Source organism: Strix uralensis, chromosome 6 (genome assembly GCF_047716275.1).
Source record: "Strix uralensis isolate ZFMK-TIS-50842 chromosome 6, bStrUra1, whole genome shotgun sequence".
In the NCBI taxonomy this organism is placed as follows: domain Eukaryota; kingdom Metazoa; phylum Chordata; class Aves; order Strigiformes; family Strigidae; genus Strix; species Strix uralensis.
This window is the reverse complement of record NC_133977.1, coordinates 29,313,125-29,332,653: the sequence shown is the minus strand read 5'-3', so window position 1 is coordinate 29,332,653 and position 19,529 is coordinate 29,313,125. Positions and strand designations below refer to the sequence as shown.

General features: G+C 35.9%; 1 protein-coding gene across 4 annotated transcripts in view; it reads right to left on the bottom strand.

The window, feature by feature from the left end:
• Positions 1-272: 272 nt before the first annotated feature.
• MAP3K2 (mitogen-activated protein kinase kinase kinase 2) overlaps positions 273-19,529 on the bottom strand; it is a 56,733-nt gene continuing 37,476 nt past the window's right edge. For 3 of the 4 annotated variants that reach the window (XM_074873536.1, XM_074873538.1, XM_074873537.1), the window contains exons 11-17: positions 17,281-17,376; positions 14,384-14,590; positions 13,513-13,661; positions 11,647-11,778; positions 10,250-10,379; positions 8,962-9,139; positions 273-7,197 (exon numbers count right to left, since the gene is read on the bottom strand). In XM_074873536.1, the coding sequence (XP_074729637.1) occupies positions 6,972-7,197; positions 8,962-9,139; positions 10,250-10,379; positions 11,647-11,778; positions 13,513-13,661; positions 14,384-14,590; positions 17,281-17,376 (1,118 nt within the window). In that variant the 3' untranslated portion in view covers positions 273-6,971. The remainder of the gene's footprint in view (positions 7,198-8,961; positions 9,140-10,249; positions 10,380-11,646; positions 11,779-13,512; positions 13,662-14,383; positions 14,591-17,280; positions 17,377-19,529) is intronic. The other variant, XM_074873539.1, reaches the window with a different exon arrangement.

Genomic DNA, 19,529 nt, shown 5'->3' with positions numbered 1-19,529 from the left:
TTCTGTTCCCGGGGCCGCCCCCGCGGCGGGGGGAGGCGCGGGCGGGCAGGACAGCGCGGGGCGGGGACAGCGGGCAGCCGTACCCCCACCCAGCCACCTCCCAGCCGGGGAGAGAAGGGGCCAAGGTGGAGAAAGGGGCTTTTCAAAAAAACAGTAATTAAAAAATACAGGCTTCCGCAAAGCACATTTTAAATTAGGAAAAAAAAAAAAGCGCCAACTGGAAGATCCGCATTGTTCTAAAGTACAAAATTCTTAAAAGAGAAATGACACTGTTGTCCCTACAGAGTGTTTTAATATATTTCTAAGTACAATTCGTGTCTGATTTTGGAAATACAAATACATTTCGAATGGTTAAAAACAAAAATTAAAAAAATATTTTGAACATCAGCCAGCTGAAAATATATTTATCTAGTAAATCATCTCTCAAAGCTTTTATATATTTAATTATTCTAACTAAACATAGTACCCTTAAAAAACAAGTTCATAAAAATGTAGAAATGAAATTGTGGAATAAGATTACTGGGATATATATATACACACACACATTCAATGCATACACAGAATTACAAGGGGGTTGTTTGTTTAAGTTTGGAAGGTTGTTAGACAAACGGAACTAGTAAGCAATGCTCAACTCCTGAGTTCCTCAACCAAGATAACCATAGGCTAATTTTTTAATTGTTTTTCTTTTTTTTTTTTTTTTTATACACAAGATATTCCATGTAAAGCAGCAACAGCAGTGCAGTTACTGGTAGCAACATCTCAAAAGTAATAAAAAACCCCATACATCCAGACAGTAGTACATTGCACACACACGTGATTCTCATACACCCATCAACAATTGGTCAGAGTATTAAATCAGTGTACAAATTAAATATTTCCAAAAATGTGCAAAAAAGTCAACGTTGATAGAAAAAAACACCTTTGTGTACATACATTACAAACTGTGCCCAGCATTCAACTGAGAGTAAAAACATTTACAGTGAGAAACTGATAGATTAAATAGAGAATTTAATGGCTACATAAAAATGTACATTAGATTGAGTAAATTTACAAATTTTTATTCATAGCTTCATGAAAACTAAAAGCCTACATTCCAATTCATCTAAGTCTCCTCCATGTATTTACAGTGATACTCCATTATACGACTCCTGCGAGGTCTGAGATGACAGACACTATGCTTTAATAAACCACTCCAATTTTAGGATGACACCCTTTTTTGACTGGTATTAACAAGAAACACTAGGGAACTGACAATCTAATGCCTGCTCAGAAAAGAAAATGCAATCCTTGTTTTTAAATCCACGTTATATAACCTCTGGGGAAAAGGATCATCTAGTTTTGGGGTAAAAGACATGACAAACCTCTGAAATATTTCCTATGAATATCCACTCTGGAGTTCGAGTATCCTTTTCCTTATCTCTCCACAACAGACCCTGACTTCCAACCCTCATCAGTGGACTCAACGTAAGGGCCGAACCATGAGATACAATTTTAATGTGCTTTAATCCAGTTCCTCTTTTAAAATAAATTTATGAAAACTAAGACTTAGCCAAAGCGTGACTGCTAGCATCAGTGCTTTGAAACATAAAAAAACCTCATTTCCTCCATCTCTTCTAACCCTCAAATACGTATATGTATGTATTGCTAGAGAAAACCCAAGGGTTGCTCCAGCAAGTGGGAAGCTGCAGCGTCCTGGGTTCAAGTGACAGGGCCCTGGTATAAAGCTGTACATGAACTCGCACCTTATTCAGGAGCTATCAGTGGCCACCACCTATGCAGTATTTAAGTTATGCCAGCTGGAAAGAACAACAAACCGTGCAGGCTAAGTGGGGTAAATAAAAAGAGAAAGGAGCTCCTTTGTTTCTCATCAAGGATTTTGATTCAGAAACCCCGGGCTGGTAGCAATTCTGACTGCTCCCTTTGGTGTGTGTTTGTGGCTCCTCCTGAAGGCAGCATCGACACCCCTGTAACTGTGGGTGACATTTAGCTGCCACATCAAGCGGACTCAGCTTTGAAATGTTCTCACTACGGTGCATAGAGCAGTTCAGATCATAAATCTGCTTATCTTCATGGCATTCCTTAAATGTCCCAAAGCTCAAACCTGGCTATAAAAGTCACCAGGTTTAGTCACCAAGCCTATGCATTCATTTTAGAACGACAACAATAAGATTGTTAGAGTTTTGCAACGCAAACTCTTCATTTTAATGCTGGCATGAATTTTGCACATCAAAACAGCAACTATAAATACCCAAATCTCTTAAATATGGGCAGTGTCTACCACTTTTTACTAGTACCTGCTTTATTCAGTTAGCAATAGCTTACTGATGGAGATATAGATATCTATAAGTAACAGTACTAATCCATGAAACATCAGTTTTGGCTATATGTATATGGGGATAGAAAAGCTTTGGTAAGTGTATGTGATTTTACACTGCAGACTTGTCATTAATGCAGGACAGCAAGTTACCAGCAAGAAAAAAATGATACTGGTTGGTAATACTTTTGCTTTTCCAGAAACACCATAGGGACTTACATTCAAGCACACAACTAATGCTTTTCTATATGCGTGACAAAGACTTTCAAGATGAAAAAAGTAAGCAATTGGTTATAAATAATGGTAGATCTGACCAATTTGCTCAAATCTCTGAAGCTGCAGTTAGACATTGCTCTGTATTTTCCAAAAGAATGGCTTGCTGTACTGTGCTGTACCTACAGGTGCTACGGGGCTTTCAGTCAAGACAACAGCAGGATTAGGATTATCCAAAAGGCACAGGAAAGCATTTAATGGGCATGATTCACTGAGAAATCTACTGATTTTCTTAGACACATCATATTCCTGTGTACTGGAAGTAAACAGCTTTTAATACAGTACCAAGTTTACATATGTACCAACTATAATTTCAAGTCCATTCAGAACTCTGCTGAAGTCTCTACAGTAAACCCAGAGTTGAGCACCCAGAGCTAGGAAGCTAAATCTCAACTCTAGTAGTATTTCTGTGAGTGCAGAAAAGTCCTTTTCCTGGTATGCACATCAGCGTGTGATCTCCAAAATGCAAATACAAAACCTTATTAGCACAGGAAGCCTTCTGGAAGTGCTCTAAACCCCACTTTTTAAAAATCTCAATTCAAATGTCTGCAGCAGATTATAACTAACATACACTTTTCAATGCAGTTGGGCGAATTCTGGTTTGGGCACTTTGAAAAAACCCACACTCTAAGACTCTTTTGGTGACATGGAACTGTATGATGTATTTCAATATGGTGTTCAAATACGAACAAAATTAAGGCATACAGATAAAATGGCACTAGCTAAAAAAACAACTTCTAATTTTGTTATACTGAAAGGACGGTTTAGCTACAAATCAAATTGCAAATCAAATTAAAATTTTAAGACTATATTTAAACTGTCAAGAAAAAAGTCTATGTAGATTTAACTTTGCAGTTATTAGATCCATACCTTTTTAAATTTTTGCATGAATATTTCTATCACCCAAATTAAAAATAAACAACGTGCTCTAACAACTGAAACTTTCAGTCGTGCTCTAACAGGTCTGTTAGTTACACCTTTCAAACTACAGAAGTAGCTTGACTTTTGTTAGTTAATACGTGCAACAAACAGAATAATAAAATTCATTAGTAGGTAAATCCTTTGAAAACACACACTCACTGTGAACCTCGACCCATATTTCTTGAGAGCACAGCTTCATCGTGGCATTTAGAGAAAATCAAAACAGTATTGTTTTCACTGGCATTTTCTAGTAATTGGATTGAACAGTTAAGAGCAATTTATGATTCTGAAATGCTGGTATCTTTGTTAGTAAAATATCAGAAGTTGTGAGCAAGGATCTTATCTCTGCCACCCTCCTCCAATGGAGTTTTAAGTATGCAATTCCATGCGCCCTCTCAAGTTCTAGAACTAGGGTTTGTTCAGCATCACGCTAGTAGTCAATGTAAGTGTCTTACAGACATTGTATACAGACCTACTACATTATATAATGCAGCTTGTTTTACTACATTACCCCAGTAGGGGATAAATATTAGCTAACCTTTTGGTAAAAGTCTGATTTAGATTCAGAATTATTTCTAGCTCGAAAATTTACATTAATAATTACCTAATTTACTGTAAGTTGCTTAAGTCAGTGGACAAATTCTCCATAGGGTGAAAAAAAAAAAAAACCAGCTCAAGACTGATCTTGGTTAAATTCATAAAATTTTACTAGAACCACTGGCAAATGTCCTCTTCATTTATGAAGCACCATACTTACACTGGCAGCCTTCTAGTATGTCAAGGAAATTAAGGAAAAAGCATTCTGAAAATTCTTTTTTTCCTGGCTCCAAAATGCTTACTGTTGTCATGACTGAATGCCATCTTTAGAAAAGGCATAAAAGCAGCAAATTATTCAGTAATTAAAAATCACAATGAGGAAGTGATATTGCAATATACATGAGCCAGCACTGTCTCACAAAAAGGACACATTATAAGAAAACTAGATTCTGAAAATTTTCAAGCTTCAGAGAGTGCAGTTTCTTTTTAGGATAGTATATTTAAATGTTACGAACGCTACAGATAAACCTGGTTACATTTTCCCTTTAATGTCCTTTTTTGGTAATATAAAATTTCCTTACCTTTTCATATATCACTGTCCACTACTGATTTTTATATACATTTTCACCTTGGTTTTAGTACCTTCTTAATCTGTTTGAAATCAATCATTTCAATTATATGATCTTTAAATTACCTACATAAACTATTAGGCTCTACATTAAACTTCCCATCCCTGCTGTCACTAAATTTTGCTTATAAAGCAAAGATCCTTTACAGCAGAGTACACATCAATTCTTCTTAAAGGCTGCTTTCATAGCTTTTATCTAGTGACAGAGAAGCAAGCTGACTTCCCTTTCAGCCTTCTAACTTTCCCTGGTCTGACTAGTTCTTCCCATGCTCAGAAAACCATGCACAGTTGTGTACCCTGACTGAGAAAATTATAAGCTGGGTAAAATCCTCACATAAACCAAAGAAGCCACCACTCTGTCTCAGGAGAGACCGTTTCAAAAAAAAAAAAAAAAAATTCAAAAAAAAAATTCTTACTCCACTACAGGTAAAGTGATTAAGATAGATCCATACTCCTGCTTATGCTCTGGTATAAAACTTGAAAACAGAATAAGTTCAGAAATCTCATGAGTGAACTACCATGGGAATGGGTAAGCTTATTGGTCTATCTCCATGCACTTCATAATTCTGATAGTCCTCTAAAGATGCAAAAGGGGTAGAGCCTTGTCAGAGTGGACAAGGTTCACAGTACCAGCCCGCTCTGCCTTTACAAAACAATAGCAAGCATTAATGAATCATCCAAACCAGTATACATTATTTCAGTTCTGTAGTCCAGTAGTTTATATCCAAATGCCCTTTTAAATTATTTATGTTGTGTTCTTCTACAAAAATATGAGAGTTTGACTTCTCTGTTGTGAGGAGTCAGTTATTCACTACACCTGATCAGTACCTGGACTTCTCAATTGAGAAGCAGTATTTCAGAGTTTTACTTTTGTTCTTTTATTATACTCTTTCAGAAATGGAAAAAGTGATTAGTGTACATTTTATGACAGTTGGAAATCTGACAAACACCAATCTTCTGAATTATCAGGCTGGAGTAATCATGCTCATGTTATTTAATTGCTGGGTCTCTTTGCACTTTTGGCCTATACTTCGTACAATCTTTTGTGCTGTGCCGCCTTCTTCATGTGGATTTATCATTGCTACCTTATTAAAAATGTAACTGGAGTTCTATCCTTCTCAGCGACTTACTCCTGGTGTTAAAAGATGTTTAACTTTATTTCAGGAATTTTCAACACATCCTAGATGACTGAACTGTGTTACTAAAACAGGCTTTTTTAATGCATAATGGGAAGTATTTTATATTATTCAGGCACTTGATGTTGACATACATTCCATCCTAGCGCCTCTTGACAGCTTTGAAAACACTATTTCTTATAGCTCATTCCGAATTAAGTAACTCATATACTGCACAAGGATTAGTCACTTCCCTTCCCCCCCTCCAAGCATTCATGGGATTGTGGAGGAGAGTTGACTCTCAATGTCACTATTTTTTTTAATCTAAGATAACCGTCTCCCTCCAAGCTTATGCAACAGAGGTTCTCTTTGGCAGATACAGCAGGAGGCATTCTCCTAACTATTTACATCCAACAGCTGACCCTTGTCTATTACAGAAATTTTCCCCTTGCAGTATAGTATTCCTAGGAGTGTGGGTCCATAATCTGTTTACCTGTAATTGTTTTCCTATTAAGATAATACAACAGTTCTACACCAAAATCTCTAACTAGTACATCAGTGTTGAGTTCTTTTTTGTTGTTTTCTTTTGGTCACATAGAAGTACCGGTTAGACACGCTGCTGTACAAAGAGTTCTAAGTTCTTCCAGCTTTATCATTAACTCTCAGAATTGTGTGTTCCAGCTTAAACCATAAAATCCAGAAACTGATTAAAATGCTAAAATATAGTAAGAACTTAGAACTCTCTGCCACAAGTACCTACAATATAAAGAATCACAGAGAAGTAACCGTCTTGTCTTTTAGCTGCATGTCTGTTTTTCCTTGCACCCTGAGTCAGTCAGCGGTGTCAGAAAAAGTCACACAGTTCCTGACTGTCCAAGCATTTGTCTTTTTTTTTTTTTTTTCCACTTTAAATAAGGAACAAATATGTACTAAAGTGCTTTATCTACAGGAACCACATCAGTACATTATAGAAACAAAAAGTTCTAGTCCTGGTGGGAGTGGGGGAGAGAAGATTCTCATTTTAGATACAAAATTTAGATTGTTTACAATCTAAGTGAAACAAAGATTCAAGAGAATATTCTCTCTCTTGTCTTTTTCTCCTTTTTTTTGTAAAAAATAAAAATAAAAGTGCAGTCAAATAGAAAATAAATGCAGTAGATGCAAGCTGAGTTGAGGCAGGCTGTTAGTGATAGTGTGCAAACGTGTGTCTTAGCAGTTCATCTGCAAACGGTCGCAGCTTGGCCTCGATAAAAATCCGTTTCAAGAAATCCCGAGCATGGTCAGAGACATGAGGTGGTAGCTGGGGGTTGGTTGGCTGAGTGGCAATTTTAAAGATGGCTGCCATTGCTTCGAACTCTGCCCACGGGGGCTTCTCCGTGAGCATTTCTACCACTGTACAACCTACGCTCCTGAAACAGAGGCAGAAGTGAAACAGCAGGTTACAACAGAGTCATGCCCTTCCAGGAACAAGCAGAGAGATACTAAAATACCACAAATAAATAGCATCCACTTAACTCTAGAGAGCAACTTCAACGGTACAAAAATCGCATGTACAGCTATACTCTTTATCTCCAAGTTACATAAGTCACTACCTACACCTTCACTTTATTACTTCACTGGGCCAAAAGTGACTACCTCAGTGAAGAAACAATTAGATATTTCTGTAGGCGATACCAACTGCATTAAGGCACTGCTGCTGTTCAGTGCTCAGCAGGCTGATACAGGCCATGAGCGCTGCACAACCCTTGTACCCAAGCTCTTCAGATACCTGCAGGATTTGAATGCATGCAAAAGCTTTCTCATTCATTAAGGCCTAACAGAAATGCAAAGCAACAGAAATGCTTTAAGTCAGTCTATACTGTGTATTTTGCTAGCTCATCAGAAATGCACGTTACCACCAATGAATAATGCACAAACATGACATGGAAGTTTAAAACCATTCTGCAGTGGTATCTTCCTCTTTTAGGTAAGGACACTAAAAATATACTTGGATTGCCAAACAAAATTTTAAGATCCTAAACAATCTTTCTATACAAAGCTTAAGTTTAAAGGATTTAGGAGGGCAGAAGGGCAGGCATATGGCCACAAAAACTTTGTTCCGTATGTCCTGCAAGATCAGCATTCTTCCAATAACAAGTGAATGATACTGCAAAATGGAGAGGCTGAAATAATTTTCTAATTTTCAATAAGTTTTATGTTTTTTCAAGATGCCTACAAGAAGTTTTATGGTTAGACAAGGTACGTTTCTTTACACAATAAGGATTTACTGAATGACACAAGTCCAGCTTCAGTACTTTTTCTTAGTTTTAACCAGAATTTTCTCCAAAAAAATATATATTAACCTTGGTACAAATACTTGAAAGTTGAACAAGTTAACTGCCTGAAATCTGTAAGGTTGTTCTATTATTCAAGTATAGCTTGAATAATTACTAAGTGATCTGAAGTAGGCTAAATTAATTTCTCTGACATTAAAAGCATGGCCATAGGTTGGATATAATATAGTTCCTTTTTAAATACACAAAGTGTTACTACTCCTGCATATCTACCGTTGCCTACCCATTATTTTGTGTGTTTAGAGATCACCTGCAGTGCAAGGAGTCTAACTGCTAAAATCATCTGTCCATTGGGCTGGAGCTATGTTAGGCTATGTCATATTACACAATGTATCACAAACATTTATTTTTGAAAATTACCTTTCCCCCTTAAATCTCAAATATTAAATAAACCAAGTGATTTTTTGATACTTCCCATTTAAATCTGGTTAGTTAATTCTTATGTGCTCATCTTTAAAGGACAGCATTTCATTTTCTGCCTTGCATCAAAGGTATTTCAGTGATAGAGTTTCATTTCAGGACATTGACTTAACTGATGCTTCAAAGCTTCACATGTTGCTTTCATCCAGTACCTCTCCAGGATTTACAAAGAGTCTGGTAATCTTAACTTCACCCAAGTTTGGTTCAAAGGATTCTCTTAAGATCCCTAAATCAATGGGCTGTGGAACTGCCAAATGAAAAATTCCCAAATTTCAGTCCAAATATGACTGTCAGTGCTCACATGTGCCACGTTCTTCAGCATAAGCCCCAGAATGAAACTCCAACTTCAGATAACAAACACCTACATTCTCTGTTGAAACAGAGCCCATTCTGAAATGAAGATTTTTTTTTTTAACATACCAGATGTCTGCTTTTCTGCCGTACCCTTCTCCACTAATAACTTCTGGACTCATCCAGTATGGAGTTCCTGTGACAGACTTCATTCCTGTACCAGAGAGACAGATAGTCTGCAGTCGTTTGCTGGCACCAAAGTCACCGAGCTTCACGTTGCCTGCTGAATCTCGCAGAATATTTGCTCCTGGAAGGAAAGGAACACAGTGTTACATTCATGAAAGGCCTATTAACATTTTGGTGTGGAAAATGGATAACAGAACTCTGTTTGGATTCAGTGGTACAATGAAAGATCAGCCTAGTATTTCAAGCCAGAGAATTTACTCTCTGCTCATTCCTACTGTTCTATTCTGAGGCTTAGAAAATAATGAATTGTACAAACAGGTTTGCATCCTAGGTCTTTTCCAGGAAGTGCCAGACACTTTGTAAAGCCTTCCTGACAAAATAAGGAATGTGCTGTACAAGAGAACTAAAAAGAAACAGGAAAGAAGTTTCCAAACAACTGAAAAAGTCTTTAAAGACCAAAAGCAAAAGAGACTTTAAAGCAAAATCTCAAACTGTGTTAGAGATTTGTTCAAAACACTTATCTGCATAAGCATGTACAAATTGACTGTGATAGCTCAACCTTTTTTGGAACAACACGCTATTGATACAAAGCGACAGGAAAATTGTAAAAGTTTTAGGGAATACAACAGCATTGTGTTCAATACATCTATTTTGCATATCACCATCTTCCTACATATTCATAACTTGCTTATGCAGCACTTGCAAGCCACCAGTGATCTATCTGCAAAAAAGTAACTACGCCTGTTTCCACAGGTTTCCTGGCAGTAAAATGGAAGAAGTCAGAGTCATTCGATCAGGCAAGTCACCTCTGCCAGTCATTTCTTGTACCAGTGAAGTCCTGGGTAGTCTCTACATAACTGATGAAATAAAACTGTAAAAATAACCTTTCGAGTCACGATGCTTTTCTCTCCACATTCTGTCTATTTGTAATGACATCATCCTTTGATATATTCAAAACTATTAATACTAAGATAAAAACGAGATAAATTTATCATGATTTTTTTTCAGACAGAGACTACAGAAACATTGTTGCAAGTCTGCCAGAACATCAAAGATGCTTATTTTTTTTCCCCCTCAAGTTACAACAGTGACAGGAATAAGTGATGGAAAGAAATCTCATTGATTTTAAGTCAGTATTTTGGCATTTTAATCTTACATTTTAGTGCTTCACAAAGGACTGGAAAATAATCTGTAGTAAAGAGCACTAAACTGTGCACAGAACTATCATTACCTTTAATATCTCGATGGACAATCATATTACTGTGCAAATAGTGAACTCCTTCCAAAATCTGTCGCGTATATTTACGAGTCACATTCTCTGTGAGTGCTCCATATGATTTCAGTTGGTCTTTGATGGAACCCTATGGCAAACAAGAAGTATAAAACACTAACACTTCTAGAATCACAAGTAGGCTAATGCTACAGTTGAACTTCAATGAAATTTATGCCAGAAATGTACACATTTAAAGTTGCAATACTCCTCTAGATCAACTTAAAAGCACAGATATAGTTTTACCTCCACTGAGAAAAATACAAACTTTGACAAGAAATAAGCTGGACAGAGAAATGACATGCTGAAATGTTAAGCTATTAACTTTAAAACTGTCAAGCAGTTGACTAGTTGCAGCGTGATGTACCGAAAAAGAGAACAGCAGTACTTTCATTCAAACACCACTCTCAGCTTTTGTGATGGGTAAATGGTGATAAAACACATACCTTTCACCCTAGTTAGTTTATACTTGGGAAGAAAAAAGGTAGTCAAGAAAAAAACACCACATGCTGGAGAATGGTGCTTTATGTAAAAATTAAGAGGTAAGCAAGTCTTGACTTAAAATAACATTAAAACAAGAATTTGTAACTATTTTTTGTAACCTGACTTTGTCATACAAACTGCTAAGGTTACTTCTGTGACACTATCCTCTAAATATCAGAAAAATTCAAGAAGCTCCACAAAAAAAAGTCCAGAATTCACCTAGAAAAACAAGGAAACAAACAAAAAACCCAGCACCACCACCACAAAAACCCTCACACACTGCTCAGTAAAGTAGAATGCTGTAATTATTCAGAAATACAGAGCCTATGTTTTTATACAAGCACATTTTATTTAGCTTTGCTGACCCCACTTGGTGAGAAAATGAAAATCTACAGTTTTCTGATCTTATAATATTTCTTAACAAAACAGTAGAAGAACAGTTCAGCATATACCTAGGTGCCACACAAAAAACAAGCACCAAGCTACTTTTTGTTTTCCTGAAATAATTGAGCACTTGAGATTATGTCTAGAAAACAGCACAAGCTGAAGCGCAGCAAAAAAACATTGAAATTCAGGAAGATTCAAGAGTTTATTAATGATAATATTGTCTTTTCAAAGACATTGCTGGGCACTTCTTATGCCAAAATCAAACACAAAGAATTTTTCTACAAACCACTGTGGAATTCTGAAAACCCAAACAAATAATGGAGAAGATAGACTGCTGTAAGCACTTGTCAGTACCCGTCTTTGGATATTGTTTTTAACTTGGACATTTCCTTAATATCTGTGTGAACTTCTGCAGAAGCTGTCTACGTGAGTGCTCGTCACACATTGTGTAGAAACGATGGATGAAGTGGACTGGCCTTCTTGCTTACCCCAGGCATATATTCCATGAATATAGAGAGTGTTCTTTCTGGTGGATCTCTCAAGAAGCCGTAATACTGAACAATTCTTTCATGCAGCAGGTTTTTCAGCAACTGAATCTCACATTCAAGTGCATTTACTTCCTAGAAGGAAGAAACAGGCAAGATCTACCATGCTTGATGAGGTAATAATAATGTTTCGGATTTGGATTTTTTTAAAGCAGGTCAGTATGTACATATTGAAGAGTTATGCAAACTATGTAACAAAATACTCTTGTAGCTTTTGTAAAGTTTATGTATTTTATAACAAGAAAATATCACCATTACATTGAGGGAAGTAAAAAAAAAAAAACTATGGCTTTTCTATAAATTGACTTTGGGACAATTTTGCTGTTATTTCATTGTTTCTCTTATTTTGAAGTTATGTTTGTTTCAGAGCACAGCAGAGATCACAAGTCGGTGATCATTATGCAGCATATCACCAGCCTCCAACTGATAAATAAATAAATAAATCTTTCTAGTGGGATAATTAGCATGAATTCTTAACTTTTCAGGATGACAGACTATACTTTAAAAATGCCCTTGAGGACCACTTAATATTGTAATAATGAAATACAACAAAGGAAAACATTAACACATATGGTGCTTTCTCTAGAGCTATCTGAAATACTTCCTGTTTGCAAAATTTTTAGTAAGATATTTTGAGATAGACTGTACAGTAAGATGCTGGAAAAATATTAACACACGAAGTCAAACTTGACTGGATTCCAAATTTCACCTAGAAATCTTTCATCAAAACTTACTTCTTATCCACCACAGACTATTACTGATACCCTTGCACTTCTGAGGTTAGAAGGAAAACAGATTTTTTGACATCGAGAGGCACACATGACAAAATGTTATGGCAAGTGAGGTCACAAAACTGTTGCTACAGGAGAGACTATTTTATATTTACAGCAGAGAGTATTTTATATTTAACATTTCCAAAGCATAATCAGTTGTTCTGTTACATTTTAAAGTAGCAACAACTACACTAGAAATCTACAGCACAAATGATTCTTGGCTTTTTTTCCTTGATCCTACATCACTAGTAGCAGCAACTACGACTGGTAGCCACTCAATTCTGCAATCATGCTTACACCCATTGTTTCCCCGGCCTTGCTCCCCACAGTGCAGAACGCAGTCCTAATGCAGGAAAAGTAATAATTCTTTTTCCATCCTGTAAAAAGCAGCAAGTATGGTTTTGGAAAAAAATAAATAGAAGATTGGTGCTACTATTAAATAGTTTCTCTCCTCAAGTGCCCAGTACTTAAAGGAGAACAAATTAAATTTCAGAGAGACAATAAACTGACAATGAAACTTTTGCTCCTCAGAGAGAAATACAGTAACAGCTGCTAGCCCTCATATCCAAAACCAAAAGCAAATCCCTCTAAAAGATAAAAAAAGATAGGAATCTCAAACTGTCTTCCATAGCCAAAGTATCCTCAAGAATTAATTTTCAGGAACACTTAAATTACTACAGATTTTTCTGTTTATAAATGGAACTTGTTCTAATTCCTATAAGTATAAATAATTATCTATTTCAGAGCACACTTCATAATGGATTGTTTAATTTTAGAGTCTGAGACTACACCAAATTAAGTTATGTATGCTCACTGCATAAGGATATGTCTGAAAATTTAAAAAATGGGATGTAACACTAAAATCAGGTAAGTAAACACTCTCTGAGGGACTAACAAAACAGGATTCCTAACAAGGACATGAGAACACAACATGTTTTAAAACATCATCCTGCTCAAGGAAAGGAACGTCAGTGTAGTCTAGAACACATCACTTCAGCAGAAGCCCTTTACAAACTGTCTCTTTGGTATCACTTACCTTGCTGGTTTCTGGACTATCAGGATCAAACTGAACTTGTTTAACAGCCAGTTCTCTTCCAGTATCAGCATCGTAACACAGATACACTCTGCCAAATGCACCTTGACCCAGCAGTTTACCAAGTCTCCAGTTAGTTGGAGCTCGTGGTGCTGAAAATATAAGTATGTTTTGGTTTTCAAATGAGCTTGTTATTCAGCTGATCGAGAAAAACTGGAATACACAGAAAATAATTTTTAAACGACTACTTTTTTCAACAACAGACACTGTGTGTCCTAAACCTCCCCACATAAGTTACAAAGCAATAAAGCTTCCTGTAAGATGGAAAACATGAGCTACTTGTATTTAGTCACAAAATAATTTGTGGTAGATAGACATAAAACAACTAGCAACAGCTAATCTGAAAAACAGAAAAAGCATGTTAAACTTAGTAACATTTTTTTAAAAAATCGAGTCATGATTAAAATGTACCAGCTACTGAAGTCATCGTAAAGTATATTTGCTCCTGAAAGGCCAGCACAGATATAAAGCAGTACCACTTAAAGTCTACAATTTATCAAAAAACTTGACCAACATCTTCAAAAACAAATAGTAACTGCAACCTACATAACTCTTGGTCCTCAAGAGTGTTAACAAATCATCAAAAATATTTTTACAGTGTTTTGTTATCACAGATCAAATTCCATGTGAAAATCTACATGAAGGTTGGCACAGTAAACAGTGAAAAAAAACGAGCACACAGTCTTGCCTTTTTCCTATTAGAGACATAAAAACATATTATTCAGTTGCATGTATTTTGATGACACACTTAGTTTTATGATATACTTGAAAGTTAAGAGTTTTACAGTGGAGTTCAAAAAATGCCTTAACTTACAGCGACTGGGTGGGCTGATGTCCATGACTGACAAGGTAGGATTGTCTATGTCACTTCCCCTCCTCCTCATTCGGTTATCTTCATATTCTGGTGTAAAGACGCTGCTTCCACTACTGGTGCTCAGTGAGTGATCAGTGGGACTGAAACTAACTGGTGATCGGAAGCTGTTCCCCTGAGTCCTTCTGGCTCTTGGAAAAGTTTTACGACCTTCAACGATAGGCAAAGAATATTAATGTTACACTACAAAAAATACTGCTATGCAATGTGCATATGCAAATACTTTATGAATTCCACATAATGCAATTCAAATCTTCCCCAGTGTATGATAGGATGTAATGATCATGAAATTTACTAGTTTAACTTTCCACCTAGGAGAAAACAAACATTCATCACAGATGTATGTAAGGATTAGACTGAATCTTATTATATATTTAAGTGACCAAAATTGGGACCAAATTCTGGAAGTGTTCTGAAATGTAATCAACATGCTTCAGAAACCTAGAGGGCTGTGAGAGGAGAAAGGAAAATGCCCTGCCTCTACTTTTATTGCTCTATTAAGGTGTAAATACCAAATTCCTGATAAATAGGGCAGTAAGAGATATGTTTATATTCCAGTGGTGCCCAGGCTGGCATCTTCACCCTGTAAACTAATAAGAACTAAATGCAGATAAATACCTACACATGGAGCAACAGGAAGACCACAAAAAAATATATTTAAAAAAAAAAATTAAAAAAAAAAAAACCACAAGCAATGCATAATTCAGAGATGCTTACAGCATTAGAATTAAAAAAAAGGGCACTGATTTTCAAACAGGTTAATTACAACCAGATGACTAACACAATTCATGTTAATATATTTAGATAAGATGAACATTTTTAGGTCAGCATAGCTTGATGAATTTTCATTCTACAGAACTCAGAAATAGCTGAAGGAGTCTCTGATTCATTAGGTATTATACTAGAGGAGTAGTACCCAGGGGACTGAAGAAGGCAGAGAAAAAAATCTTTGAAAAAGTGAACTCAGATTTATATACTAGTCTGACCAATTTAAATTCCAAGAAAGATATGCAAACAAATTATTAAGCCGTTTTATAAACCACAGAAGATAATAAGGTTATAAACCAGTCATAATTGGTTTGTCACATGTAGCTTATTCAATTTCCCCATTTCATCAGGACATTCTCTTAAGGTAACTAGTGAAGTGTTGCGTAGACCCATTTACTACATAGAGTATGCCCAAGACAGATTCAGAGCAGTTATCAGTGATTTCTCATCAAAGTGGAGGATAATTTAAGTGGACACCCAGAGCAGCTTACCTGCAGTCCACTTCCATACACTATTTTAACTCATGATGTATATATGATAGAACATAATACACTGAAATATTGCAGATGACATCAAGTTAAACGTGGCTGGAATTCCATTTAAAGATAAAAATCAAAATTCACAATGATATTAGTAAGTTGGAGATGATTCAGAAATCAACAAACTGAAATTCAGTAAGGAAGTACAACATACGTACTTAAAGAGAAATAAAATGCAGAAACCACAAAGGGTAAAGTAATTGGTTGGCTAAAGGTCATGTAGAAAAGGATATAGGAACTATAATAGACTGCGGACTGAACAGCAGTCAGTATGGTGACTATGAAAAAAAGTAAAGTGTCATTCTGAAACGTATTAACATTACTGTTACATACCAAGTTATGGTTATATCCTATGTTATACATAAAGCGGCCATGAGAAAACCTTCAGCTAGAGTACTCTATCGAGTTTCGGCCACTACAAGAATGAAGAAGAGGCCAGAAAGAAAAAAAAAAAAAAAAAAAAAGAAAAAGAGGCCTGAAAAAGTGTCTGAGGTAAGACTTATGGCTTGAAAGAAGAAAACTAAGGACAGAAAACAGATGTGTGCGTGATGCAGTGTTATATACGGGCAGTGACCAATTTTTCACTGTGTTAAAATGGAGTAACTAGTTACTAGTTTCATTTGCAAGAAAAATGATTTAGAAGACAGAGAAAGGTAAGTTACAAGATAAGCTATCTTTGAAGTTAGTTACATAAAGAAAATGAGTAGCTCTTCTTTTAAAGTCAATTTACAGGTTACTTAAAAGTCAGTGTGACAGATCTTTGCCTCTTTAATACTGCCTTAGAGCAAGGGTCTGGACCGAAACTGCCTTGCAGCCCTTCAATTTGGTATTTCTGTGATTTCTGTAACAGAATTCCATTTATTGCTGTGCTCGTTCCATACTGCAAATGAAACCATCTGGTCTTTGGAAAAGTTTCTTCTTAACACTTCTGAACTAGTGCTTGACACACCCTCAAGTTAGACAATCCTTCAGCTGCTCCTCTTTCCTTCCTTGGGAAATTTAACATGTGTTAAATTTACATCAGTGTTATTACTGTCCAAATCAGTTTTGTCACCACATCAGCAGGTGTTGTCTTGCATTCCAACAATTGATTTCACCAGCTAATTGTTAATTGCCAGTTTAAATCACTGCTCTTCAATTTTATTTACTCTTTTATGGGAAACTGTTAATAAGGAACTCCACTGTGTTTGGGTTTTTTAAAGCAAAACAAGAAATGACAAACTAACTGACATACCCACCTTGGATAGAAAAGGGTCACAAAGGTCAAAAGCTTACACTGGATGACGCATGCATGGCCAAAGATAAAAAAATATTTTCATAGCCATGCATATGAGTCATGAATTCTGGTAAGACTGCTCAGCAGCTCTATCAATCATTAGAAGTTTAGCAAGTGAGTTTGGGGAAAGAAGTTAAGCTTTCATCTTCTTTAATATTTTAACTCATTAAGATACTACAATCTAAATTTTCTTCTTCACTTTTTAACATGAGAAAAACAGACTAATAATGTAGAACTCTTGCAGTATTCACACTTACCATCATTGTAGTCTTGTTGATGATATGAAATATGGTATCTTCGGGGATAAGTCCCCCCCTTTCCAAATTTCTCAAATATTGGGATATCATACTCTACTAGAAAATAAAAATACACATTTCAAAATTTAAAATGTGACAAGCATATACTAAATTAATGTTTGCTATTATAAACAAACATAGGGGAACATATCACAGAATATGCTTCACATTGAAGCATCAGAGCATAAAAGATTCTAGAACAAAAGCCACAAATGTAACAAATCACAAGAACTGAGAAGACATTCTGCCAAAAGTTCCAAAGGATCAAGAATTCAATAGCTCAAGTGGTTTGTAACCCCTGGCTTAAAAGAGTGTCAGAGGACTGCAGCATGCCTAATTACTGGAGTTCTAAAAATAGTTTCTAGAGGAATTCTGGGAACCTACAGTTCACCAGGAAAATTGTCAGAAACTATTACAAAGAATAAAATGTAAAGATGCATAAATATGAAAAATTGATGAATGAGTCAACACAGCATGAATTACTAGAACACATCCAATAAGTCCTCTTTTAAAAATTATTAAAGGAGAAAAGTATTCATAAGATAAAGGGAAAAGTCTCTCATGCATAAATAATTGGTTAGAAGATAAGTACATAAGATGGGAGTAAATGGTAAACAGTTCCACAGGAATCTGGGCTACAACTCATGCAGTTTAATTATGCATTAATTCTCTGGACAGAACAACAAATAGTGAGGTGACAAAATCACTTGGAGAAATAAAGCCAACAGAATAATTACAGAAAGCCCTTAAGAGTCTACGCGACTGGACGTTAGAATAGCAGATGAAATTCAATGTAGGCTAGTGTAAAGGATTGTGATAAGAGAGTTCCAATAAAGCAGCAGCTGAACTCTCTGTATTGGCTAAGCAGCAAATTAAATGCTATAAATCATTAAGATACACTAAAAAAAGTTTTGGTCTACTCCATTTCCAAGGATTTAGTAAAACTGGAAAAGATTTAGAAGTACAAAGATGATCAAAGATACAAAATCGCTTCTGCATACAGAATGTAGGCCTCTAGACTAGAAAAGCCACAGCTCAAAGGAAGCAAAGAGGCCTATTTAAAAAAAAAAAAAAAAAAAAAAAAAAAATCACAAAGGGCACCCTTCTTCATAAAACAGTAAGTTGCACAACTTCTTGTCACAATATACCATTTATATTGAAAAACTTTATACAAGTTGAAATAGGGACTGGAAGAATTTGTGGAAGGAAAAAAAATAAATCCATCAAAACACAGAAGAGCATCTTGCATTTGCAGAACCCTTAAGCCATACATGACCAGGAATATATTCCGAGGAAGGAATACTACATGTTCCTCTACAGAAGCCTGGCACTGGATGCGGCAGGAGAAAAGACTATGTCAGTTGGACATTTTTGCTGACTCTATATACTATTCTGGTTTTGTTACACATCAAATTATGACAATAAATGTTGAATATGGAATTCATGATTCTTGTCTATCCCACTGTTAAAATATCAGAGCACCCCACAGGGCAAGACCAGAAAAAAATAACGCAAGATCATCTTATTAGAAAAACTAACTGTGTTAAACAAATGCAAGTAAAATAGATGAAGATTACCAAACTAATTTCTGACATTTCCAACATTTTTGGTATTTTATCACTGCCACCTAAATGCTTCTTATACATAGTTTTATTTTCATTTAGAAGTGGTGCAATCTGTTAAACACTCTAGAATCTTTAAGAGAAAAAACACACCATCACACAGTAATCGGCATAAAGCTTCATAAACAAAATAAAAAGAAGCCTTGAAGTATATAATAGACCAAAAAATGCAAAACACCCCAGATTCACTGGAAGCTTAATTATTCTTCAACAGCAAAATTCTGTAGCAAGGCATGTCCATGAGACACACCTCAAAGCAATTCCATTGCACTTCATATCCTGAACCAAGCACAACAATTTGGATTCAAGCCAGCGTTGTATGAAAACAACATTAGTGGTGATCATTAATTTATGGGCACAGCACAGTAGTTCTTCATCCTTTCACTTTGCAGTGCTTTCAATTACAGAAGTCATGAGCACTTCAAAGTGATTCTCATTTCACATAGGAGGAAATGAAGGCTCCATGTACTGATTCTGGCTGGGATAGAGTTAATTTTCTTTGTAACAGTTCCTATGGTGCTGTTTTGGATTTGTGACCAACAGTGTTGATAACACAGGGATGTTTTAGTTATTGCTGAACACAGCATC